This window comes from Dasypus novemcinctus, chromosome 1 (assembly GCF_030445035.2).
Source record: "Dasypus novemcinctus isolate mDasNov1 chromosome 1, mDasNov1.1.hap2, whole genome shotgun sequence".
Taxonomy (NCBI): Eukaryota; Metazoa; Chordata; class Mammalia; order Cingulata; family Dasypodidae; genus Dasypus; species Dasypus novemcinctus.
Genome location: NC_080673.1, coordinates 94,716,569 through 94,742,624, shown reverse-complemented (window position 1 = coordinate 94,742,624; position 26,056 = coordinate 94,716,569). Strand labels below are relative to the sequence as shown.

Genomic DNA, 26,056 nt, shown 5'->3' with positions numbered 1-26,056 from the left:
TTATAAAATCTTAGTGTTTTGTTACTGAAACATGGAATTAAAACCCTTCAGTTTCCCCATAAGGTAGGTGAATTTTTGTCCATTGCAAAAATCCTTCTGTCATGTGAAAAAAGAAGAAATCTTTATATTCTGTGGTGCTAGAAGCCCACCTTATTTAAATCGTTTTCTGTAACTATGGTTTCTTAAGGCACTCATTGCACTGATTAATACTAGATTTAGACTTCACAAAATTCAAGCTATAAATTTGCATTATAGTTTATAAGGAATAATTAAATGTCATTGACTGGAAGGGCACTGGACTTTTTAACTCTCTAGGGATAGATTACTATTTATAAAATGGTACTATTTTAAAGTATAATTATTTCCCCCCAATCCCCTCTCCCACTCATACCCAACTCTCTGTGATCTACAAAAATATTTCAATGTAACTAAATCTTCCCTCCTGGGCTCCTGGAAGTCAAGCTGAGTCTTTAGGTCAGTGACGGCTTTCACGGTATTATACTCCAGATCCAGGCAAGATTTGCTTTATTTTTTTTTCCAGGAATACAAGTCAAACTTTAGCAAATACTGAATGAGATGTTCTGTTCAAATATCTAGAGAATGCATTCTTAATAAACATAGTAAGCTTTTCTTACTACTTAATACTGTTATGTAAATGCATTTATGGCTTTCTCTAATTGCTTATATAATTTTTATAATTATTGCATTAATAAAGATTTATTTTTGTAATATGATACATTTCCTATGTAACTTCTGGTCATCATAATATAACTTAAAATCTCAGTCTGTAATAAATGATACTCTCACAACCTTGTTATAAGTCACCTAACCTTTGAATAGAGGATGCTTTCCATTTTATCTCATTATGTACATTCTGTAACGGAGGAAGCTGAGGATTACACAGCTAATACATGGAGGAACTTGAGTTTTTTGACTTCTAGACGAGTGTTCTTCAGTGGTTTTTCTTTTATTTTTTAAATTCACTAAAATCTGTGGTTGAGTGGAGTGGGTATAGTTCAGTGGTTGAGTGCCTGCTTCACATGTATGAGGTCCCGGGCTCAATCCCTGGTACCTCCTAAAAAAACAACAGCAACAAAAAATAAAAATTAAAAAAACACACACACACAACCCAAAAACCTATGGTTGAATAATCTTAAAGAAAGCCCAATATGCAAAACAGAGAAGTGATACTCAATGAATTTCATTAAAATGGGATTTGAATTTACAATCTCAAAAGTTAACTTGTTGGCTCACCTACCTATTCAAGGAACCAATACTTATTTGAGAGCTGCAGTGGGAGTACAAAGTGGTGTGCAAGACATATAAGATCCCCGTCCTCCCAAAATGGAAAATTCTAGTAGGGAAAACAAATTATACATAAAATAAATAGTGATAAATACTGGCTACTTTTATCATAGTTAAAAAACTTTGTAGCTTACTTTCTTTGATATGGAAAAATCAAGACACAAGAGATACATGAAGACAAATTATAATTGCAAAAGTACCTTTATAAAATATCAAACTGAGCTATATACCTTATTAGATGTATACATTCTTACATGTACATACATATTCTAAATATCTACCTTTTGTAATTATACAGATTATCTATTAAAAGAGCCATGTTCCATGGAGGAAAAATTACTTCCTCAACAATTCTTAGGAGTCCTCCCTGAAGTACTGGTAGAAATTAAAATAATTGTTTCTCAACTCTACCCAGCATCTATGTTCTGATTATATTAGATAAAAATTTTCATTTCAAGTGCCAACATGCAAGCATTACTGCTTTAATTTCCTATAGGTACTGATGTTATACTAAGTGTTATAATTTTTAAGCTGAGCATATGTCAGGTCATTTTGTCCAGTTTAGTCCAAACTGGCCTTGAACTATGAACAAACATGATGAAGTTATTTGTGGTCATTTTGATCCTGAAACTCCCCAATAAAAGAGAATTTGGGGTTTGTGCCAAACTCATGTTTCATCAACAGAAGTCTGTTTCTCAAAACAAAAAATCTGCAGGCCCATTTTCTACATGCAAATAATAGAATTATTTCATTCCTGAATTCACCAAGAATAACTTAGTGCCATTATTTAAGTGTGGAAGGTTTAAAATAGTCTTTCCTGAGAAAAAGACCAAACTTAATTTAAAAGGATTTATCATCACAGACATCATTTATCAATATATTTTAGAATATTAGAAAAATAAAGGGTTTAAGAATGAGAGTTTGAGATTAGAGGTTTAGAGAGTGAAGATTTAGTAAACTCATTACCTACAGCACACAAGGTTGATGTAAAGACTGCTCAGTGTCTTGTGAATTGGGAATTTGTTGAACCTCAATTTCTGCTTGCAATGAAGTATTCCCAAATAACAAAATACTTTTTATAATGACTGTCATTGTGTTATATGTTGGGAAATAATTCTCCGTGAATATTTCATAATTTTGCATGATCCTGGCCTTCTGAGCAATGGGCTCAGAACAAGGATGTTTGCCTAAGATGGCCGTGGAAGCTAGAGATAGTGTCTCCTTACAGACGTCTCTGGAGTGACTTGGAGAGGTAAAGCCTCTCTTTCCCTTCCATGGAGACAACTGCTTACATTCTGGCTAACCGGTAATCTCTTTTTCTGGAGGGGAGGAAGGGCAGGTGCTAGCAGTTTATAGAAGTTTAAGGTCTCCTAATTTTGCCTTTCTTCTTATGATGCAATCCCACATAGATCACCAGGCTCTCAGATTGGTGACTGCGATTAAGAAAACCAGTACTCAGGTATTGTTCTGGCTGCTGTGTTTTGCTATAATAAATGATCTGTTTCTCAGATTCAAAAACCTTCACATCTCCTACCAAAATATATATGTAAAAGTGTAACACGTTAATTTGTTAGCTTGCAAGTAAGGCAACAACTCAGACCCTTCACTTTCTGACTTAACAATGTACATGCAGATATTTCAAAACAACTCAAGAATTAAACATTATTTAGGAGCTTCTTTTATACAAAGTTAATTAAAATTAGGTAACATTTTTGGCAGAAAAATAAAACATCCTTTTCTTTCATGGCATAGGAAGATGATGTCAGTGTGTAAAGTCAGAAATTTTCCATTCACAAGGACTCTTGGAAATGAGTATTTTTCTCAAGAATTCTCAGGGAATGTGTGTATCCAGGACGAGTCAAAATCCAACATTTACTGAGTATATACTATGCGCATATGTCATATTGGCAATGTGGGAAAACTACTGTATTAAAAAGGCATGGTTTATAGTTTACACTCTGTGAAAGATATTGATAACGCGGGAAAGTGTGGGAGGGGTAGGGAGTGAGGCAAATGGCAATCCCCTACATTTTTATGTAACATTTGTGTAATCTAAACTATCTTAAAAAAATAAAATTTAATTTTGAGAAAGGGGGTGTTTGTCACAGGGCTGCTGAGGCAAACTATCAGGAATGGGTTGGCTTTTATAACGGGAATTTTATTTAGGGTAAAAGTTTACAGTTCTGAGGCTGTAGAATATCCAAATCAAGACCCATCGGAGATGCTTTCTCACCAAAGTCAGCTGCTGGTGTTGGTGTGCTGCCATGCGGTGAAGCAAGATCCTGAGATCCTGCACTTTCCCCTCCAGAATCTACCATCTCCCTCAGCTGTGGGCAACGAGGTATAGGGCTTATCTCTTTCCAGGCCTCCTCTCTCAGGCTTCTTTGCCTTTCTGCAGCCTTAGGCAAACATGAAGTCCTCTCACATGGCAGGATAAAATATGGTGGCTGCCTTTCTCCCTGGGTCTCTACTTTTACCAGGCCCAGTAAGACGGCAGAGCCTTAACTTGAGTCACGCCTCACTAATGTAGTCCAGTCAAAAGGGTCTCACACCCACAGGAATGGATTAGTTTAAGAAAAATCTGTTTTTGGGATTCATAAAAAAAAAATTCATACTGTTAAAGGGGACAATGGATTAACTGAAAGGAGACAGAGAATTAATTGAAATGAAGCTGGGGACTGACACCCAGAATGTCAAGGGGAAAGCAGAAAACTTCATATGGGTCATCCTGACTATCCTCTAAGGCACCTTATTCAGCAGGATCAATTATTGGTGCTTTGTTAGAAGAAATATTTCTTTTTCTTTAAATTTTCAATCTTCTGGGATTCTGTATATTCTCATTAAGAATTAGACATTCTAATCATTGTTTTCAAAAACGATGGAAAGGGTTAACAAAATAAAAATGTTAAAGATAGATTTAAAACAAAAAAGTTTACAAATTTTGCTAGATCTTATTTTGCATTTTAAGGTAAGAAGCAATAAAATTTGATAATGAAGATTTTTATTAAATTATATTACATTTTTGTCCTAATAGTGAGGATTTTCATTAGGGTAATATGATATAAAAACCTACTTGGTCACATCACTTCTTGAGTTTCTTTTGGGCAGCTTTCTTCTTGACCATCTGTAATCGTTTCATGGCATTGAGCTGTGATTCTTGTGAAGTTGGACCTTTGAGGGATGCTGAGGGAGTGCTGCTCGATTCTGAAGTGGATTTGCTAGTGGTACTTCCACTAGGCCCTGCTGTTCCACTATTTCCGTTCCCACTTAGTTGGCTGCTGCTTCCTGGAACTAAACTACTTGGACTAGGAAGACCTACTTTGCTAACATTGTCACAACTAACTGAGCGACTAAGGCCAGTTTTTCCCAAGGTTAGAGGTGGAGGTGGTTTCAGTGGTACAGTGGGTGTAGTGCTGTTGCTGGTACCTATTTTGGAACCTATTCCACCTTTGGATGATGTTGCCAGACCAGTCAAGCCCACAGGCTTCTGGTTAGCGGATGAGGTAGCAGATTTCCCACTATTGTTTTGTGCTGTTGAACTCAATTTTGCTGTTGATGGACCAGCAGAGGAGGTTTTGGCTGCAAAAGCTGCCCAACCAGTTAGGCCACTAGTCACTGAAGAGGAAACACTGGTACTAGAAGAATTTCCTGAAATAACTGCAGATGTCTAAAAAGATAAGACAGATCAAAGATTACATTAGAGCCAAGTATAATCAACATCTACATAATGTTCTTGTATAACAAGTTTAATTCATAGACCTTTTTATACCAAAGTAATAATTTGAAAAATTTAAATGTCACCATTTAATTAGGGTCTATGAAACTGATCTGAAAATAATCCATATAACTTAACAAAATTTATCTACAATTAGAGGGTGTTACTATTTCCAAGGCAGAAATTTTTGAATGATTCCAACAGAGAAATGTTTGGAATTCCTCTTTTGGAATTGCTTTTATATTCTCTTATAAGACACACCAGAAAATCATATTTAATGCTTAAATTGTTTTTTACCCAAAAGATATTTCTAGCTCAGTGCATCAGGCAATGCAAAATATACAGATGTTCTAAGTTAACTTTTTGAAAGTGAATAACCTTTCTGAATTATTAAAAAGAAAATGTCTCATGACCATTTTCACAACTTATCCATGCTTCCATTGAAACTATCACATAATAGACCCCTGCTTCTCTATAAAAGATTTTACCAACTGCCTCATAGGCTGCACAGTGATATATTGGGTAGGTCTGACTCACTCCCAGAGGTATTTTTTAAAAGTATGATACTTTAACTTCTCCAATTAACTTTAATCAGCAGCTGATAATGAAACCAACGCCACTAGATAAATACCTGTTGTTCTTATTAACACAAGAACAAAATGCCCTTTGTTCAAATTATGAATTGAACTCATTGTCATCCTTTCTTTTCTCATATTAAGATGTACAGAAGTGCTAAAAGGTAAAGTCTTACAATTAGCATCCTATTTTTAAAAATGTTATCATGCCTAAAATATATCTTGTCATATTTTAGAACTGAACTCTGAAAGAATCAATAAAGCATTTCTAGCTCCAATAAAATAGCTTTCAATAATGTCTGCATATAAACATTTTTAACCACGTTAAAAGCAATCAAACTAGAGTGCTCTGAGATCTTAAATTTGTAAGAAAGGGGGTCCATATATTTATTCATATACTGTGAAAATGAGAAGGTTTTGACTATAATATTTTGACAACTACTGCATAAGGTTATGCAGAGAAGGAAGCACTTTACATAAATTATAAACTCCTAGAGAAACACATACAGGTAATGGGAGAAAAAGTTAATCTAGAAAGCAAAAGGATACAGATGCAGGAAACCTCTAATTTTCAGTTATGAAAGAGCTAATTTTTTTCTTTTTTCTTATTAAATGTAAAAACTCTCTGCCATATGGCTCAATGATCTCTCAACAAACTTTACAAAAGAAAACCCATCTGAAGTAATTAAAAAGCCTAATACTTATGAAATACAAACAAGAAAGCAAGTTCAATGTGTTTGGCAGTGTATTTTAATGGTTTGCTGTTGTCTGGTATTGCTTTTCAACAGGTTGACAGATGGTTTATAATACTATCAGAACACATAAAAATAAAATACTACATACAATGGAGCCCACATACTTTCATACTATTTCAGCAGAGAAAATAAATTTCTCAACTATTTTCAATGATAAATATATTTTGGCCATTATCCTGGTCAGAAAGTCATTTACTTTTTATATATGAATGGTACCAAAATTTTTTCATAATAAAAATGTATTCGCTTGCATTATAAAAACACCAAGACCCCTTCATCAAAACAAATATGGCATCCAAAACCTTAATTTGTCATAAAATGATTTCACATTGGATTTCCTTAAACTTTAGTAGTAACAAGCTAGTAAAAGTGATTTAAGTATAGAATATAGTAACTCTAATTATTTTCAATTTCACTTTACTAAGTGTATGCATGACAAATCAATAATAAAATACCTTGGATATCACTTCTTCCTGGTAAAAGTATAAGACTAAATTTTTTAAAGAGGATTAAATAAAAAAAGAAATGGCAGGTTTCAGTATTTTTCTCAGAGTGATTTATATTCATATTCTTTATCATTGCACCAGGTTCCTGAGATTTACTATTTATAACTACTTTGACAAGCTATTATCTTTAGAATTTTCTGAGGTCAGTCTTTGAGAATGTAGGGCAATATTTTTTCTTCCATTTTTAGTACTTCACTTAAAATTGGAATGTGTAACCCAGTAAAAGTTTTTTGATGTAAGTTTAGATTAGAAAATATTTTATTTCATGATATTGAAAGACTGGGATATTAATAATGTAGTGCAAACCTAGGAATGACACTAGGTAATATGGTCCCCTAGTAAAACAGGTTGATACCATAAAAGTTCCTTGTGTTACATTTACCATAAAAGGAAAATGTAACACAAAATAAGAAAACCTTTTCAATAGCCAATATATAGGGAAAAGAAAGCCACAGGACCAATCAATACAAGCAGTATACTACTTTGGACAGAGGTATTTAGAATTTAAACTAAATTCCTGATTGGAGATAAGTGTCTGGCTACATAAGAATGGTAAAGAATGTCATATTGGAATGCTCACAGACAGGACTTATTTGTGATAAAAAGGGTAATCAGAGACTTAGAGATTTAATCATTTTGTAAATATTCCCTTTCAACCTAAAGCTAACAGTAGTGCAGTCTTAATTTTCAACCTCTAGTCTTAATGAAGTTTCTTACTACATTTTTATCAAGCAACTATTATTTACCTACTTAAATTCAGATACAATCTTGGTTAAAAATGCAGTGTACCATACCTTGACCTCTGTTCTTTTAAATGCTTGAAAAGTTGTCTCCTGTTTCAGTTTAGTTTCTGGTTTCTTAACCAATGGATCTTTGACAGCTGGAGCAACAGAAACAACTGTGGGGGCTGGTTTCTGTGGTGGTTTCTGAGTTTTTTGAGCCTGTAGAAGTCAGAGGCTTAAATTAGATACAAAACCTTAATTAACTGCATGAAAAAAGAATAAATAAAAATTCTATCATGGATTCCTCATTGACTAAACTGAAAGACACCTGAAAATTTAAAAAATGGCATAATACTGAAAGTACAGACTTGAACAAATTATTTTTATAATATTAATGGTTTTACAGATTTCACTGATTTCTGAAAAGTACAGATAATATTATAGTATAGAACCCACATGGATTAGGATTGATTAAATACCATTTTAACAAGACAAACCAAATTATTTCAAATGCAGGAAAACACAAACTACATATAATCAATTGGCTTCACTTATCATGAAGTGCATTTATTTCTCATTATGGTTGGCAGAAGCCTTAAGAGGTTTCTCCTTGGCATTCTTAGTAACTGAGATTGAGTTAAAAGGTGGTCTCCCATAGCTCATACTAATGATACAGTTTTAAATGCAGAATGGGGAGAAAAAACTAGTGATAAATGATGGATCTTTTTGAGATTTTCCCACATTGCAAAAATAAGCACAATGAATCCAACTCATCGAAGAGAAAGTTCATGAATTACCAAGTAAGAATTTGCATCCTCTGTGCTTTTACAAACAATTACATTAAGAGAATTTGCAAAAGAGATAAGGAAGAAAAGGTATCTGGAAGAAGAAAAGAAGGTCAGAAATGGGTCATATGGGAACATGAAAGTTCAAAGCATGTTTAGTGAATGACACAGTCTGGCAGGGCCAGAATGTATGAATATGTATAGTGACGCAGTGGGAAAGAAGGCTGAAAAGGTAGATGTGGCTCAAATGGAGAAGACCCATATTTGTATGTGAAAGACAATGAGAAGGAAAAACAAAAGAACAGAGAAACAGAAATGGAAAGATGGGGATGCACATACAAATACTGACTCTGTACACAACTTGTAAGGTTGGTGGCTTAAGCTTAGGAATAGACATTTTCTATATCCCTTTACTAGATTCATCAAAGGTTAGGACCTTGTATATTACCACTAACCACAGTGCTTTATATTATTTTTAAATGTTTATAAATACATTGACAAACAAGTTAGGACTATTTATATTTTGTGGTTCTCCATTCCTGATCATTTGTCTACATTAGAATAATAACCTAAAAGTGAACAGAGAAAAATGCACTTAACATGATCCCATCTTTAGGCTTAGAAACTAAAGCACATATACAAACTATGTGCAAACATTTAAATAATTACATTAATTTATAATTTTTAATGTTCTAAGTGTTCAAGTTTTTACTTTAGAAAGCACATATTAACAGAAAAAAAAACAGAGACTGTTCAAAACAGAGAAAAATATTATCCTACCATTCTTTTCATTTGTCTGGTACATCGGGCACAATACCACACCAGGCGAGGGTCATTCACTTCCTTGTCTGTCACCTGAGGTTTATGGCAATCTTGGTGGTAGAGATTATGGCACTCCTGACATTCTACTAATTGATTACCAGATGCCACTGTCATTTGCCTAAGAGAATATATCATGAAACATTATACTTTCTTGAAAGCAAAAATTGAAAAAAAATTTCAGGTTGTTCTAGTAAATTTTGATATATTAAAGAGGAAAAACACCCAGAAAACCAAACAACAAAGTAACAACCCCCAACAGGTAGTCTGCATAAATACTTCATTTCTTTTAAAGCTTGTGCTCAGCCATTAATAAAATGCAGGGAGCTTTAATAATTAAATTTGGCTATATTCTCCTTGTAATTTCTCACTGTAATTTGTTCTTCTTTATTCAAGATTGAGTAGTCCTTTAATAGTCTTGTAACACTTCCTTTGTAACTCTACTAGATTCCTTTATATTAGTTGGTTACCTGTGTGTTGTTCTAGCTTACCCATTAATATGTGAGTTACCTAAAGGCAGAAACTGGGCCTAATTATCTACAGCACATTATGTACAGACATATGGTGATCAATAAATGTCTGATCAATTGGACAGAACTGAGCATCAAGTGTATCAAAAGATGGAAATTCCTGTAGCCCAAAAAGCAATAAACATAGTCTTACAAAACTATTATAAGTCACTTGATGGAGAGTCATAGTTACTAGTTCTCCATTCCTTACACATTAATACTTTACCTTTTATTGTTTTAATTTATAAGATGATAACCTTCATGATAGATACAGATTAAATAAACATGTGAAAACAAGGATGTTCTCACAAATGGTGCCATTCAGAAGCACATAATGTATTTTCCGTAAGGTTCACAAAAGCTTATAGTTATGACTCAGAATAAGAAGGGATCAGAATGTAACATTTTTCTAAAGAAAGGAGCAACAAAGATGATTTTTGTTATGATACACATTAAAGACCACTAAGCATTAAAAACTTAGCCCCTGATTTCAAGGAGTTTAAAATCGAATTATTTCTGTTTTAAATGCATTTCAACTAAGGAAAATTATCAATGTTTTCACAAGTATGCATTAATGTGTTAAAACACTCAGAATAACCTACATGATTTATTCCTTTCATTTCCATTATCCTTTGGAAAATATTTAATGTGTTTTAGGAAATGATATATAACAATTTATAAGTTCTACAATAATTCAGAAAAAAGGCAAAATACAAGCTTCTAAAAACGAAAGAAGGAAATAACTGAGCTTGAAGAACAGATTCCTTCTCACTAAGGAATAAAGCAATAATTACTTTCCCTCTAGAATTCAATGCAGAAAATTTTACAACCAATTAAAGAAACCACAGTAAGGATATAAAATATTTCACAATTTTAAGAAGTTAAATTCCTATATAAGCAGTTCATGAAGTATAATCTATATATCTCCTCCCCATTCCCAAATAATAGAAACAAGATATAAAACAGACAACTATTGGTCTGATTTTCTTTTTTCTTTTTGGTAATTGCTCTTTAAAGGAATTTATGGCAAGGGGAGCAGATGTAGCTCAAGTGGTTGAGCGACTGCTTCCCACATACAAGGTCCGGGAATCCCGGACAGCTCCTGAAAACAAAACAAATGAAATAACCAACTCTCACTGGGGAGCAGATGTAGCTCAATGGTTGAGCACCTGCTTCCCATGTATGAGGTCCTGGGTTCAATCCCCAATACCTCATAAAGAAAAAGAAAAAAAAGAATTTATGGCAAGGTACAACTTACCTACAAACAACACAGGCCAATCCCATCTCCATGGCAAAATCATCGGCACTGGTCTCCTCAAAACTAGACAGGTCAGCCATAGCTAAATCCTTGCTGGTTTGAACGGTAATGGGAGAGGACCGTGTCTCTGGCTTCTCCAATCTAGGTTTCTTTGGAATGTCAACTCCTTCACTGCCGTCTGACTTCACCTATTTAAAGCATCCAATCAAAAAACGATAATGAAAGTAACATAGCAGGATAAACTCTAAATCACCAAGAGGTGGATGAAATGGATAGTGTGCAATGACCCAGGTTATTTTACAGGTATTTTCACATAACTGGAGACAGGTATGGGCATAAAAGATCAGTAGAAGACTTAGACTTCTTTTTTTTTCCCTATCAGATGCTTTGAAGTGGGAAACCACAGCAAAATAGACTATTTTTAAATTTTAAATACTTTATGAACTACAAATATTTAAAATATACTGAAAAGAAATAATGAACTATGTCTTAGCCATTCAGACTTAACACATTGCCATAATTGTTTTAAAGCTCATTTCGGCTCTCTCTCAAGATATAAATGTTACAGATATACCGGTCTATATACTGGCAAAATGTAAAAATCTGATAAGAAATGGAGTATATGGAATTCTTATACTTTGTTAGCAAGAGAATTAATTTAGTAAACCCTTGCCCTTTTTGTATAACAATTTTTGTATAACAATTTGATAATACCTGGTTGCATGTTGAAGATGTACATATCCTATGACATATAATTACAGGTATACATCCTAGTGAACTACTAACATGTACACAAAGAGATAGGTATAAAGCAGCTCATTGACGCTCCATTGTAATAGAGAAAAAGGATAGTAACCTAATTGCTCATCAGTAGAGGAATGAATAAACTGGTTTATTCCTACAATGATAAATAAAAGGGCACTATATGCTAACTAAAAGAAGTATCTAGATCTGTGTATCTACGCTTCAATATAGATAAATCTCAAAAACATTGTTGAGGGAAGAGAGCAAGTTACATACACACACAGTATACTATTTATGGAAATTTAAAATCACAGACAACACCACAATATGGTTTATAAATAGATGATATTTAGTAAACATATGAAAACATATGGGAATAATACACTCCACCTTGAGGGCAGGAATTACTACAGAGTGTTTTTAAATGTATTTTTTACTAATTGCTAAAATCTTAATTACTAAATATATACAGAAATCATCAAAAATAAATAACTCAAGAATTATCCACAGCAAGCTAAGAGTCCATTCTTGTGCATGCCATTCTGTAACAAATTTCATGTTTAGGCAGTTACATATTTTCTCTTTCTTCTCAATAATTATTCTGCTAAGACATTCTGTGAGTTTTCAACTAAACTTTATACTTGAAACTACTACATCCCATAGGGCTCAAATATTTGTTAACAATGACACTGGTGAGTAGTTAAAAAAACATTTCTAAATTTTACTTAATTTTTCAAAAAGTCAATAGATATAGCTATGAAAATGTATATATTGAGTGATTATGCACCCTATTATATAAAAGAAGTATAAAACATTGTTCCTGCCTATGAAACAATTGATTTACTATTTCTTTTGACTAGACTGAAATAAAATCTTACTTTATCAGCAGGTCTTTTTTCAGCTTCCTTCTTTACCTTTTCAGTTGTGAGAACCTTGCCATTATTATTGCCAGAAGGAAGACTGGGTGAAGTTTTGGTCTCTTGCTTAACAGGGATAGGTTTTGCACTTGAAATTTTGGGTGGTTCCACATCCTAAAAGGTAAAATAAAAAGATACAGGTAATGAAATATTCAAACCATCTAACACATCACAGAAAAACAGATTAAGAGCCTGGGACTTGAGAGTCAGATTCTGGATTAAATGAGCTAGCCATGTAGTTCTGTCCCCTTCTCAGTTTGGTCTCTAAATCTGCAGATCTGGGTGACTTGGGTTTTCAAGGCAAGAGCTTCAGATGGGCATAAAAGCATGTCTTAGTAGGTATTAGAGAATATAATAAGAGCTGCCAGTCACTGAGAGCCTATTAGGCACCAGGTAGATTCTAGTCTAGGTTATTTACATACTTCATCACTTTTAACTTTCACAACTCTACAAGGTCAGTCTTTTTATCACCATTTTACTAATAAGGAAACATCAGTTTACTCATTGTAAAATGAGGAAGATAAACAATACCTATCTCAAAGAATTGTTATTATGATTCCACTCAGAAAAGTGCCAGGTACACATAAATGCACAAGATCAGTTATTATCATCCCATAATTAGCAATAAGGTAAACCAGATTTTAAGAGGCCTATCTGTTTCAAAATCATATGTTTTTTATTTTTTTTTCCACATAAAACTGCCAATGGCCACTTTGCTATTATCAAGACTGGAGCTACATAGTTCTTATTGTTTGTCCATACCTCATATTCCTTTAAATTATCCTATCCACATTCAGTTTACTTTCGTAGAATTTCATTTTATTATTTTTTAATCCCTAAAACATTAGAGAGTAATTAGAAGTTATGGTTACATTCACTAATTTTTTTTAAAGAATTCTGATTATTAAGAATTGGAAATTAAAGTAAGTCTTAAACTAGTAGATTTCTATACACATAATGTAGTAGAACTGAGTATCTCCCACTCCCAGCTAACTTTTCTATGATGTATAACAGTTCTACGAAACTGAAAAAAAAAAAAGAATCTAATTTCTTCAGGCCACAAGGAAATATTATTTTGGCAGAGAGACTGTCCTGAGATGGTCTAAATGTTATCATTTTACCACTACAGTTGTTTTAAAATTCCCTACAAGCTTTTTATTCATATAGATACCTTTTGAGGTGGGCGGTAACTTGAATCAATGCCCCGAGCCAAAGATTCATCAAGCAGTGCCTTTAGTTTTTCAGCAGAATCCTTACTCTTTGAATGTAAGAAGCCTAGTGCTTTCAAAAAAATGGGATCGAGTTCCAAATTCACGGTAGCAGCCATTGCAAACACCTGAAGGAAAAAAAGGGAAAGTAATTTAGAGACAATGCTCAGTAACATAATGCCAAAATTTTATTTATTTTGTTTCTGTTTATAATAAATAAGTGTTCATGTGGCACAAAATTCAAAAGGTCCAAAATATAACCGTAAAAGTAAATTTCCTTCTTATTCCTGATGGGCATCATTGAGTTCATTTCCCCTGAGGCAGCCAGTGTTATTAGATTTCTGTGGAAGCATGGTGGAATTTTAAATTCAGATTAGCTCCTTCTGTTACAAACAGCCCTCCCTAGCTCTCCTTTAACAGATACACTTATAATTTTAGTACACAGGAACCTGATACGTTTAAGTCAAGTTTACTATATATATATATCAAAATTTCTTCTATCAAACCTTACTTCTATGACAAAAACAAAGATTTATGGGGTATCTGTGTGTGATAGGGAAAAGAGGCATAGAAGGGCAATGGTTAGAGGATGCTGAGCTATAGAGATCACTGCTGCAGTTTTCACTGCAGCTATCTTTTCTGACTCCTTAGTCCTCAGCCCCAATTTTAAAAGCCTCAGAAAACATACTATTGATAAACTTATTTGATCAAATTTACTTTGTGGTATCTCATACATTAACCTGTTTTTAAAAGCAAGGTCTCTGTTAAAAAGGATATATATTTTCCAAAGGGTCTATGATAATGCTTTGTGCCCTAAACTTAAGAAATAGCCAAGGCAGATAAAGATATACATCAAAGGCTTATGAAATTCAAAAACATTGAAAAGTTTGTTCTCAGTTAATGCCAATGCTATCATGTGGTTCTACTTTTGGCTGTCACTTTTTCAAATACCTCTCCAGGCAAGGAATTATTAAAATAAAAATGTATTCTTTGTGTTCAATCCTTTGATCAATATTCCTGGGCTTGAGATCTATCTTCTATCCTCAAGGTTAATATTATAATAATGCAACATACTTCCACTGCTACAGTTAAGGATCTGTCAGCAATTCCACAGTAATCTCCCAATTTCAGGGATTTATAAATCCATTAGAACTTCCTTTAGGTTGGATTTTGGCATATGAAAGCTCAGTCTGGAAATAGATTTTGTTTGTTCCTTTCTCCCTCACTCCACCCGCACGATTCCCTCTCCGAATTTGACAGGAAACACACACACACACGCACAACCCTAGACATTAATATTTTTTAAGTTTCACAGAAGATATTAGATATATGCTAGTCTCAAAATTATTGCCAAATTCTGTTCTTTATTACAATGTCATCTGACTCACCCAGGAAAAGGAGTCCATAGGCCAGTACTGGAAGGAAAATAACCTTATCTCAAATAGTTGGATTACTTTACTAAGAGTTTAAAAATTGAAAACCAACCTCTGTCACTTCGTAAGATTATATTCTTATATACATTATATTTATATTATGATCGACACAGAAAAGGTAATTTAACATTTTCTCATGGGGCTGGTCACCATACATGTTCTGAGGAGAAAACAGCTCCTCAATAAAATTTTTATGATTAAATGGAAAGGTAAATCTGCCACTGTTTCAGAGTATAGGAGAGGAGCAGAGCCTAGTCAGTCTTTCTATTGACCTGGCTATAGGGTATAATAGTTTACTTATCCAGAACAATCTCTTTTATGGGATGCTGACCAAAGGATTGGTACTGGGAAGACTCCTTGCACATACTAGAAAAATTTTAAATGTTTATAAATAATGGAAGCAAAGTATTTATGGATATGCATTTCAATAAACCCAGATAAAGGGTTTTACATTACAGATTAGGTGACAAGAGTCAAACACTTAAATTACAAGTCTACAGAAGACACCAACATTCCAGTTGGAACCTTGGAGTTAGTACTTTTAATACAGTCCTGCAATTATAAAACTTAATTGGCTTTGTAACCCTGCCCTAATTCACTAATGTGCTCCTCTAGTTCAGTGGTCTCCCCAGTGGGAAACAGAGGAAATTTAAGAATGTCTATTCATATTTATACTTTTATTAAGAAATAAACTGTTAATATACAGTGATAACCATATATGTACACAATTGATGACTAAATATACATATGTATTAGTGTGTTCAAATTTTTACTTGTGGAATAAATGATGAGAAAAGTCACTGCTCTAGCCCATCTAGCAACATCCAGTTTTCCTTTTCCCTATTATACATGATGGCTGCTTTAAAGTAAAAACTACCTTCCCATTGCAAATTGCTCCACTACTCTCATTCCATTCAGCTCTTTCCTCTCTCCAAACGAATTTCATTGCTAGCTAACCATTATTTTCTGCCCTTATTCTATCACCAGCATATTCTCCTCTATTTTCTACCCATTCTTCAAGCACTACTTTTATCTCCTTACCTTTATTACACCTCCAGAACCCTCAGTGATGGCACCTCTCTAACAACCCTCTGCAAATAGTGTTCCTTTGACTTGTTCCTGCTCTGGAGCAAAGAGGTTTATAGTCCTTGGTCTACACTGCTGCATTTTAGAAAAATATTCCATGACTACCATTTATCGGCATCTTCCCTTGGACTCCCCATATTTGTACCTTCATTGTTCCTAATGTACAGACATTTGCACTAGGCTCACCTTCCACTCTCCTTGCCATCACCTTTGACACTTTTAGCATTCATATTGATAATCTTCTCGAATTTCTGTTTATATAGGTCTTCAAATGCAAGGAGACTCATTTTCAGCCACTCTATTCGAAACTTGCCACAACTATTTTCCCCCTTGACTACAATCTTCTATTATTCAACCTCTGCCACTGCCTTGATCGAGGAACCTCTTCAGTCCCCAAGGCAATCTTTCTTCTCTGCTAATTTTACTGCCTTTTTTTTTTATTCCCACTCTACCTGTTCTTTGAATTTATATAGTCTTCCAGTTTCTTGATCCCTCTGCTTTCTGTTTACCGCACCTTCTTGCCACTATTTCTTTCCCTCATCAAACAGAAAACAGTAGTTGGGCCTAAAATAAAACACTATGGTTACGTGTTTTATCCCTTTATATTTTAGTTTTCATATATTCCTTCCCATTTTCTATTGCCTTGTCTGGTTTCTATTACTTCTCCCTACTTACTGGCAAATGTACAAATACTGACAGAAACTTACCTTCCTTCTACTGAAATCCTAAAGAGGTCAGCAATTACGGATAACATTGTCAGTCTCCTTTACAATTTCCAAAAATATTTCCCTGTACTTACCCTCTGAATCTCATTAATTCTACACAATTCCTTTCCTGTATAACACCCATGACCAAAACAGACTGTAAAAGAACCATATTAGTCTTATTGTAGAGTTCTAGAAAAAAAGTCCTAGAGATATATATGAAAAAAGTTTAATGCTCTAAATGTAGATTTAATTTAAAACTTAGGCTTTGCTTTAATAAAAGAAGAATGTGAGAAAATAATTACCACTTTAAAAACTAGCAATGAGCTAGGGAAGTGGCGGTAATGGTGTTGGTGGGAATGAAAATATTAGCTGATGTCAAGAATTACCTGTGGTAAATGCACATAGGTAAAGCAGAAATTCCCACAGCTAAACAATGATTTTTGCCTTGAATCTCTTATCTTTATTTACTTACTCACAGTATGTCACTTTACATCCTATCTAGCTTACATTCCACAGACTAGACTTTCAATGGCTCTTTTTTAGTACTCCAAGCAACTCTGCCCATAGGCCTCCAGTTTCGTCTCCTTTGCAGACATCTGCCCTGCTCTCCAACTTATCTGTGCCCTAACTCGAAGTGCAGCTTAAAAGAACATATACAAACTCCCAACAGGCAGGCAGATTGTTCCTCTGTAATTTTTTTTAAGAGGGTCCAGAGATTGAACCTGGAACCTCATACATGAGAATCAGGCACATAACCACTGAGCTATCCCTGCTCCCTCCTCTATATCTTTGGAGTTACCAACCTCATCTAAGTACTCAAAACAATTTAGGAATGCTATCATGCTTCTCTGTTTAACTCACTCACTTTCTGCAAAGATATTTTACTTCCTCCATTTTCCTTAAAACTGCTTTTCAATCTTAGTAGGTGACCTCACCTACTTCACAGAGAAAATAGAGGCTGTCAGAGAAGAAGTAAATCAATGTACTGTGACCATTTCTACAAGCTTAGTTGTACCCATCCTTTCCTCTTTCTCAGCTGATTTAAGAAAAGGTGGTGGCCCTCCACATAATGCCACCTGAATTCTGGATTCTCTCTTCCTGCCCTCTTTATAATCTTGAACTAAAGATTACTTACTCAGTCTTCTTTGTTTTCAGACTCTTGCTTTCTACTGGCACCTTCTCATCGACATTTAAATATACTGAAGATTCTTCTGTCTTGTCTTCTCCCTTTTAGACTAAACGTCCTCATAAAGTCATCTACATTTTATACTTTTTCCTTCATTCCTTCTATTTATGCTGCAATTCATATAAAATTTAGCTTTCATCCCACCTTTCCATGAAATGGTCTCACCAAAGTCATTCAGGGCCTTACACATGTAAATCTATTAAATACTTTTAAAATCTTAATCTAGATTTCTCAGTGGCATTCTACACCCCTGACCATTCCCCTCTTCTTGGAAACACTTTACACTATATTCTACTGAATTTCCTCCTACTTCTTTCTCAATCTCTTCTGTAAGTTCTTTCTGTTCCACTTAAACACAAAATGAGTTCTTCAAGGTTAGGTTTTGGGTTTCTTGTTTCATCTATACCTTTTTCTCAAAGTGTGGTCTCTGGATCACAGACTTCCAACATCATCTGCGAACTCTGTTAGAAATGCAAACTCTTCAGTAGCCATCCCAGACCTGTAAAGAAAAAAAGTTTGAGAGTAGGGCCCCCAAAATCTAAGTCCTCTAGGTGATTCTTATAAACTCTACAGTTTGAGAACTATTCCCCTAATCAACAGTTTTTTGGCAGTGATTATAAATTTATCTCTCCAACCCATACCCCTCTTTCAAGATCCAATGTTGACAGGTTAACTTCTATTCAACATGTCTTTAACAGAGCCATTCATAAGCTCTTTCCTCATCTCCAAAGCAGTTCTTTCTCTTCCTCATAAATGGCACTCACCTACTTGCTCCAGCTAGACACCTGAGAATCAGTTTTAATGCTGCCTTCTTCCTTACAGCCCCACATTCAATAATTAAACCTCTTAAGTACATCTCAGATCCACCTACAATTCTCAATCCTTACTATCATCAAATTCTCATCATTTTTATCTGGTTCTCTGAAACAGCTTAATTGGTCTCTTCACAACCACTTCTGCCTCCCTCCAAATGTTTTCATATCACTGACCGGCTTAAAATAAATTTATCACTTCTCACTGTCCAAAGGTTAAAGAATTAGATTCTTAACAAGGTCCCTAATGCCCTACATGATCTGGAAAACAGTTAGGATGTACTTGGCAAAGTACATACTCACTAAATATGAGCTACTCTCACCTTTCTTGTAGCCATACTTATTATAATTTTTCCAAATACCTTAGTAGAAAGTATCTCATCTTCCTCCATCTTTTTTCATTCTTTTTTTTAAAAATTAAATTGTCTTTTTTTAAAGATACATAGATCACAAAAATGTTACACTAAAAAATATAAGAGGCTTCCACATACCCCATACCACACCCCACTCCACTCCTCCCACATCAACAACCTCTTTCATTACTGTGGCACATTCATTGCATTTGGTGAATACATTTTAGAGCACTGCTGCACTGCATGGATTATAGTTTACATTGTAGTTTACACTCTCCCCCAGTACATTCAGTGGGTTATGGTAGGATATATAATGTCTAATATCTGTCCCTGCAATATCATTTAGCACAACTCCATGTCCCAAAAATGCCCCCACATTACATCTCTTCTTCCCTCTCCCTGCTCTCAGCCACTATTGTGGCCACTGTCTCCACATCAATAGTCACCCTTCAAGTCTCATTTTATCTCCATATCTCCCCCCCAAAATTAGAAGTCGTACTGTTTGTTATATGATCCCCGAACATTCTGTACTTCTTCATAATCGTCACCACACTGTTAACTATGTAAACAAGTGTCTGTCTTTCTCATTAGAATGTATGTCCCATGAAAGCAGGAATTGGATTGGTCTTACTTCTGTAACACCTGTATCTAGCAGTGTGCCTGCTTGGGAAATGCTGGCCCGTGAACACATTATCAACTTCCTCTTTCACAAAACTTTTCATCCCTGAGTTGCTATACTCAACTTTTTGGTTTTCCTCTTCTATTTTTGACTCCTCTCTCTCTGGCCCCATCTTCTCATCCCTATTACTCCTGTTATTTCTCCAGTATCTGTCCTTGGCTATTTTCTTTAGTTCTGCTACCAATTTCTCCCGTGGCAATCTTGTAAGTATATTTTCAATTATCATCCTGTAGGCAGATGATTTATGCTTATCTTTACCTCACTCTCTCATAAACTTAAATCCCACACTTCCAAAGGCTTAGTAGACACCTCTACCTGGTTGTTCTAATGGTATCTCAAATTGAGTTATGACTAAAATTGAGATTATGAATATATCCCCCACAAGTTCCTTGCCCTGCACTCTGTTATCAGTAAAGGGCACAAATCCCAGTTAATCAAGTCTGAGGCCTAAATATTTCCTCACCAACTCTTCCTCTACTCCCTATACCCACACAACCAAAAGGTCCTTATTGTGAATTCTGACAACATTTCTCACATTTGTCCCCTGTTTTCCACGTCCACTACTACTACTACTACTACTACTCATGTTCAGGACTTTATTAGCTTACTTGAACTAAAGCAATAATTTTATAGTTATTCTCCTGATTCCAATACTGTTTCCACATTAATGTTTCTGAAGAACATTTTTCTTTCTTCTTCATTTAAAAACAATCATTTTCTTGCTCAAAAATTAAGGCTTCCCACTAGCTTCAAAATAAAGCCTAAACCTTGGCCTAGCATTTAAAAAGATTCATTAATAGACATAAAGCCTACCATTCCTTGTCTCCAAATATTTCTTACAGCAAAGCCATTAGCTAGTCTTGCCACTTCTATTCTTACTTTTATTTTGGTCTGGGAAGATTTTCTCCCCATTTTTATATTTCCAAATCTTTTCAAGACCCAGATAAATATTGCTGCTCAGAAGGATTCTACTGAAAGCTGCTGCTGTGTCTTTCCCCACCCCAAATACTACTAACTGCCTCTTCTCATAGTACTTTCTCATGGTACTGGGACTTACTACTTTGAACTATACTCCTTTGTGCAGTATTAAGTTCCCTATAAATTCTTAAGTACTTTAACGGAAACGGCTATATTTGATTTACATATTTGACCATCTCTGCTGCTGTGCAAAGTACTACAACATAATGGGTATAGAATTACTGAATGAAGGGATCAAAGTAAAGTGTAATGGTCTTGTTCCTTCTTCTCCACAAATCTAACCATTTTCAACGCTGCACCAGAAACCAACAAAAAGGAAACCCAAACCAACCCCCTCTCCCAAAAACTCACATTAAAAAAACAAAAACAAAAAAACAACCAGAGCCAAAATAAAAACAAAACAACACCTCTTTCAGGACTTGTACAGTGTTCATATCTGGAGTGCTCTCCTCCCCATTCTTCAAGAGGTTTAAATCCATTAATCCCACTAGACTGTAAATCCCATCACCGCGAAGAACTTGTTTTGTTCACTGTTATATCCCTCCGGCGGGAAGCTAACAGGTGTTCAAAAGTATTTAATGAACGAATGAACTAGATGTTTGTTTAAATGTCCCTTTCTAGGGCTTCTGGATCTCTTTAATCTAAACTGATACCGATATATAAATATAAACATATGCTTTTCTCCTAGATCCCATTTACCACTCTCCCTGTCACATTCCAAAATAAGTTCCAAAGTAGATCCTCTGCACCGAGATGAAGGAAATTGAACCGATTTATGCAGAATGCAAGGTTGCTATTTCAAAACAGCTTTAGAAACCGTTGCCGCTCAGATTTTGCGAGTTCTTGCAACCCATTCCAATAGCCATCTTTTTAAAGATGCTGTACTTTTCATTTCTCAACCGAATTCTCGGCCCTGGAGTTACAGTGATACTTCAGTACCACGTGTGGAAAAGCGAGAGGCGGAAAGGGCTGCATTCCAAACTCATCAAATAGTAGAGGGGCTGACAAACAGCAGCAGACACTAAGAAAAGTAATGCCAATCCTGATCAAAACGGCACAGCAAATGCTTAACAATGGGAAACAAATGAGTCAAAGAGAAGATCAAGACGGACAGAGGCAGCTGTACTGAGAGGTCGCCAAAACCTTCGGAGAAAGGTCCGAGACAAGATTCCAAGGACCTAGTTCCTGGAGTAGAGTCCTCAGTCCGCGTGCTCCAATTCGCAATACACTCGGAAGAAGCACAGCCCTCATTGAAAGGGGACAGTGGTCCGCCTAAGGCACTCTATCTCGCAAATTTCGCGCCAGAGCAAGGAAGCTAATACCCACAGGACTACTCTCCCACCTCGCCCCTCACGAGGGTCTCGAGCCCCCCCAGAGGCAGCTGGGAACCTGGTCGTCACAGCTTACCGCTCCGCCCAGCCGCTCCGTCGGTTCCCGGTGGCCCCTTTCGAACAGGTCCCGGCGTTAGCCAGCTCCGTGGGCAAGCAAACAATGGTTCCCACAGCAGGGACGAGGGGGAAATATTTTGGGACGGAACGAAAGGAAGTGACGAACCACCTTTGTTTCCGGTCCGCCGGATTATGAATGACTGCCGGCCCGAGTAATTACGAAGAAGCTTTGTGTGCTATTTCTCTCCCGGCCCCTGGGAGGCGAGTGGTCTGCCAGCCTTTGTTCGCTAGAGCTGCCTCGGAATCTCGGCTTCGGCGGGGCGGGAAGGCCCTGGCGATCCGCGTCACCGACACTTACACGCACCCTCCCTGCCTGGCCGCGCCCCTGCGACCAGGTAAAGAGGGCGCTCGGGCCGCTGAATTGCCAGCCCCAAAGGCCCTGCAACCACTGTTAGAGGCGTCGGGGTCGTCCGGGCTAAGGATGCGGGTAAAGGGCGGGAAGGGCGACGGCGTGGAATTAGTGTCCGGATCCTCTCCAGCCCTGCAGTTGCCCCGGGTTCTTTGGACGCAACTCTCGAAGGTGCGGACGGGGGCTCTGGGCCCCTTCTCAGTTTTACGCCTTTGCAAGTTTTCCCCGGGCCAATCTTCATGACTTCGTCTGTTGATGGGAGAGTGGAGCAGCTTCCAGTTGTAGGATATGTGGGGTCGCTTGCTGTTGCTTCTAAGTGTAGTTTCACGACCTTTTGGATCGTGCTTTAACTTTTCTTTTTGGCACTTAGATTTCCTCTCCAGCCTTTTCTGATTTGGAGAGAGCAGTTATATATAAATACTACATAAAAGGACTTGTTTGGTTTTAGGCCATTTGTTATGTGACACGTTTTTAACTTCTATGAAAAGTATTTAGTTTCTATGAAATTGCTTTGTCTTCAAAGATAATAGTACATTACTTTCCATGTCAATTCTGTATCAGGTTTTGGGATTAGGTGACTGTTGTGTTCCCCCCACCACCACCATTTTTTATTTTTTTTGGAGATACTGGGGTTGAACCCAGGATCCAGTACCTGGGAAGCAGGCGCTCAACCACCGAGCTACATCTGCTACCCAATAAAAGTTGGTTTTTCCCCTTTGTTTTTAGGGGATATGGGGGAACTTACCAGGAACCTCGTACATGGGAGGCGGAGGCACAACCAGTCGAGCTACATACTGTTCCCCACCCTTAACTTTAAGTAACCGTTTTAAATTTTTTTTTTTTAAGATTTATTTATTTACCCCCACTCTGGTTGTACCTGGGTGTTCTGGTCTCTGTGTCTGTTTGCTGCAGTCTTCTTTGTCCGCTTCTGTTGTCAGGGGCAAGGGAATCTTTCTTTCTCGCTGGGCGGCTCTCCTTACTGGGCGCACTCCTTGCCCCGGGCTCCCCTACGCGGGGGACACCCCTGCGTGGCAGGGCACTCCTTGCGCATCAGCACTGCGCATGGGCCAGCTCCACACGGGTCAAGGAGGCCCGGGGTTTGAACCGAGGACCTCCCCTGTGGTAGACAGATGCCCTAACCACTGGGCCAAGTCCGCCGCCCCCATTATTCTTAATGTCAAAGTCCCTTGATGCCATGATCCATCCGATGTTATATATTCTTGTATGCCAAGAAAATGCCAGCATTTAATAATATATCTTGCTTTTAATTATTGATAAAAAGAGTAGTGTATTTCCAGTTTTTCCTAGTTTGTCAATAGAAACAGTGCTTATGGGAGAAAATGCGAAAGCTGGCAAGAACTAGTGATGTGAAAATTTAAAACTTATTATGAAAATAAGTTCTTTGTTACAACACAAATGAGTGATTTGCTGTCATAGTTAATAAATCAAACATTAAGCTATGTTAGTTTTTAACTTCTGTCTGGTGGGGAGCATGCACAACTGAGGATTGCCTTAAGCATACTCATTACTTGAAATTGTGTTGATATACACGAAAACATCATTATAAGAGATTTAACTTAAAAATAAGCCTGTAAATTTAAGTGCATTTGAAAATTGATCAGTGCTTTTATTTTCTTTACAGTTCTACTCCATGTTTGCCTACTTTAAACAAAGCTCAAACTTGAAACTTCTGTAGTAGTGTATCCATCAAGTTTTTGCTTTTTTAAAAACTGACTTTACTTTGTAGTTTTTGCATTACCACCTGTGGTTCGATATAAGAGTAAGTACTTAGTATCTAGCTGTTCTTTTTACAGCAACAATTTAGGAGACCTTGAAACAAACAAATTCTGGGCTTGGCAACTAAAAACATCTATGTTATATATCGTTCCCTGGATACATGTTGTTTTTATGTCTCAAGTATTCAAGTATTTAGTTTATGAATTCTGTAATGATTAGTACTTGTAATGCAGTACTTTAACCCATTTAGATCAAAACAAGCAAGGATTGCTTGCTGTGAGAATCCAGTAATTTTATTTCAGACCTGCTGGTGTTTCTAACCTGTTAGTATTCAGTATGTGGATCTCTATTAATTATGAGGTCAGGTTTAGCTGCAAGCATTATGATTCCATGGCAACAGATAATTCCCTGATTCTCCAGAGAGTAGTTGACACACTTCCCTTATGGCTAAGGTTACAGTAAGTCTTTTCACTTTTAAACTTTTTTTTTTTAACATTTTACCCAGATAAAAAAAAATCTAATTTTAATCATAGAATTTTATCCTCTAGGACCTAAGTATATGAATCCCCATGTTACATGATGTAATGAGCTCTGAAGAAGCTCAGTTGTGTTTTTTTTTTAATTTTTCCTTTTTAAACTAATATTTAAGGTTATTAGCTGCTATCTATATTTGTAGGGGCAAGCATCTTTCAAAAAAGAAAATCTATATATTTTTAAGAAAGTAGGGTGATGAGAGTCTATAACCAAATAGTGTTATTTTATGAAATATAAAACAAACACAGGCTAAATTGTAACATTCATAATGCAAAGCACTTGTAGTGGGAGATATAAACTGGCTTAAATTATAATGGTCAATCTTTATGAAAATTGAATTTATTATTTTTCATATTTGTAAACTGTATCAAATCACTTATCTTTTATACTCTAACCAGTTAATATGCATGTTGACTAAAGGTTTCACATTTATACTCTGCTAGTTTGATTCCCTAGCCTTCAGCCTCAGTATCAAATGATTTTTTTTTCCTCAGTATTTGAGCAACAACAAAAAATCTTTTCAGTGCAACATGAATCCCTTGCCTTTCCGAGGAAAAAGTTTGGAAATATAAGGCATAATATGGATTTTGCCCACCAAAGTTTGACTATTTTAATAATGTTAATGGATGAGGAATTTTGGGATACATTTTAAAGGACTAATAATAGCTAATACTTATTCTCACAAAGCACTATATGGTCGGTATTTTTATTTTTTTATTATCCCCATTTTTTAAATGAGGAAACTAAGGCTTAGAAAGGTTTTGTGCAGTTACTAAGTACCAGAACCAGGATTTGAACCCCGTTAGTCTGGCTCAAGAGTCTGGACTGGTGTTCATTACTGTATAGTTCTTGATGTAAAAACATTTTGTATGCCAAATAAATATATATAATCTGTTTAGATTCCTAGCTCTGTTGCCCGAATATCAATACATAGCA

The 26,056-nt window shown here is 35.9% G+C and overlaps 2 protein-coding genes across 10 annotated transcripts in view; one reads left to right on the top strand and one right to left on the bottom strand.

Moving 5' to 3' along the window:
- Nucleotides 1-1,487: 1,487 nt before the first annotated feature.
- On the bottom strand, nt 1,488-22,574 carry INTS12 (integrator complex subunit 12). Of its 5 annotated transcripts, none has more exons than XM_004476219.5 (8): nt 22,460-22,574; nt 18,637-18,729; nt 13,782-13,946; nt 12,572-12,724; nt 10,950-11,137; nt 9,144-9,303; nt 7,651-7,797; nt 1,488-4,972 (listed from the first exon to the last, which is right to left on the bottom strand). In XM_004476219.5, the coding sequence occupies exons 3-8, from the start codon at nt 13,935-13,937 to the stop codon at nt 4,388-4,390; spliced, it is 1,389 nt and encodes a 462-aa protein (XP_004476276.1). In that variant the 5' UTR covers nt 13,938-13,946; nt 18,637-18,729; nt 22,460-22,574; the 3' UTR covers nt 1,488-4,387. The 5 variants fall into 5 exon arrangements, with proteins under 5 accessions (XP_004476276.1, XP_004476278.1, XP_004476277.1 ...); XM_004476221.5 differs by having other exon boundaries at nt 12,608-12,724; nt 22,460-22,557; XM_004476220.5 differs by having other exon boundaries at nt 22,395-22,490.
- Nucleotides 22,575-26,056, top strand: part of GSTCD (glutathione S-transferase C-terminal domain containing) — a 172,571-nt gene continuing 169,089 nt past the window's right edge. Inside the window, exon 1 of one of the 5 annotated variants that reach the window (XM_004476216.5) lies at nt 22,575-22,835. Coding sequence is in view for 3 of the 5 variants with exons in the window: in XM_004476215.3 (XP_004476272.1) it covers nt 22,637-23,020 (384 nt within the window). In the remaining 2 variants the exon portion in view is untranslated. Of the gene's footprint in view, nt 23,021-26,056 lie in introns of all 5 variants that reach the window. The other 4 variants (XM_004476215.3, XM_004476217.3, XM_012518678.4 and 1 more) reach the window with 4 other exon arrangements.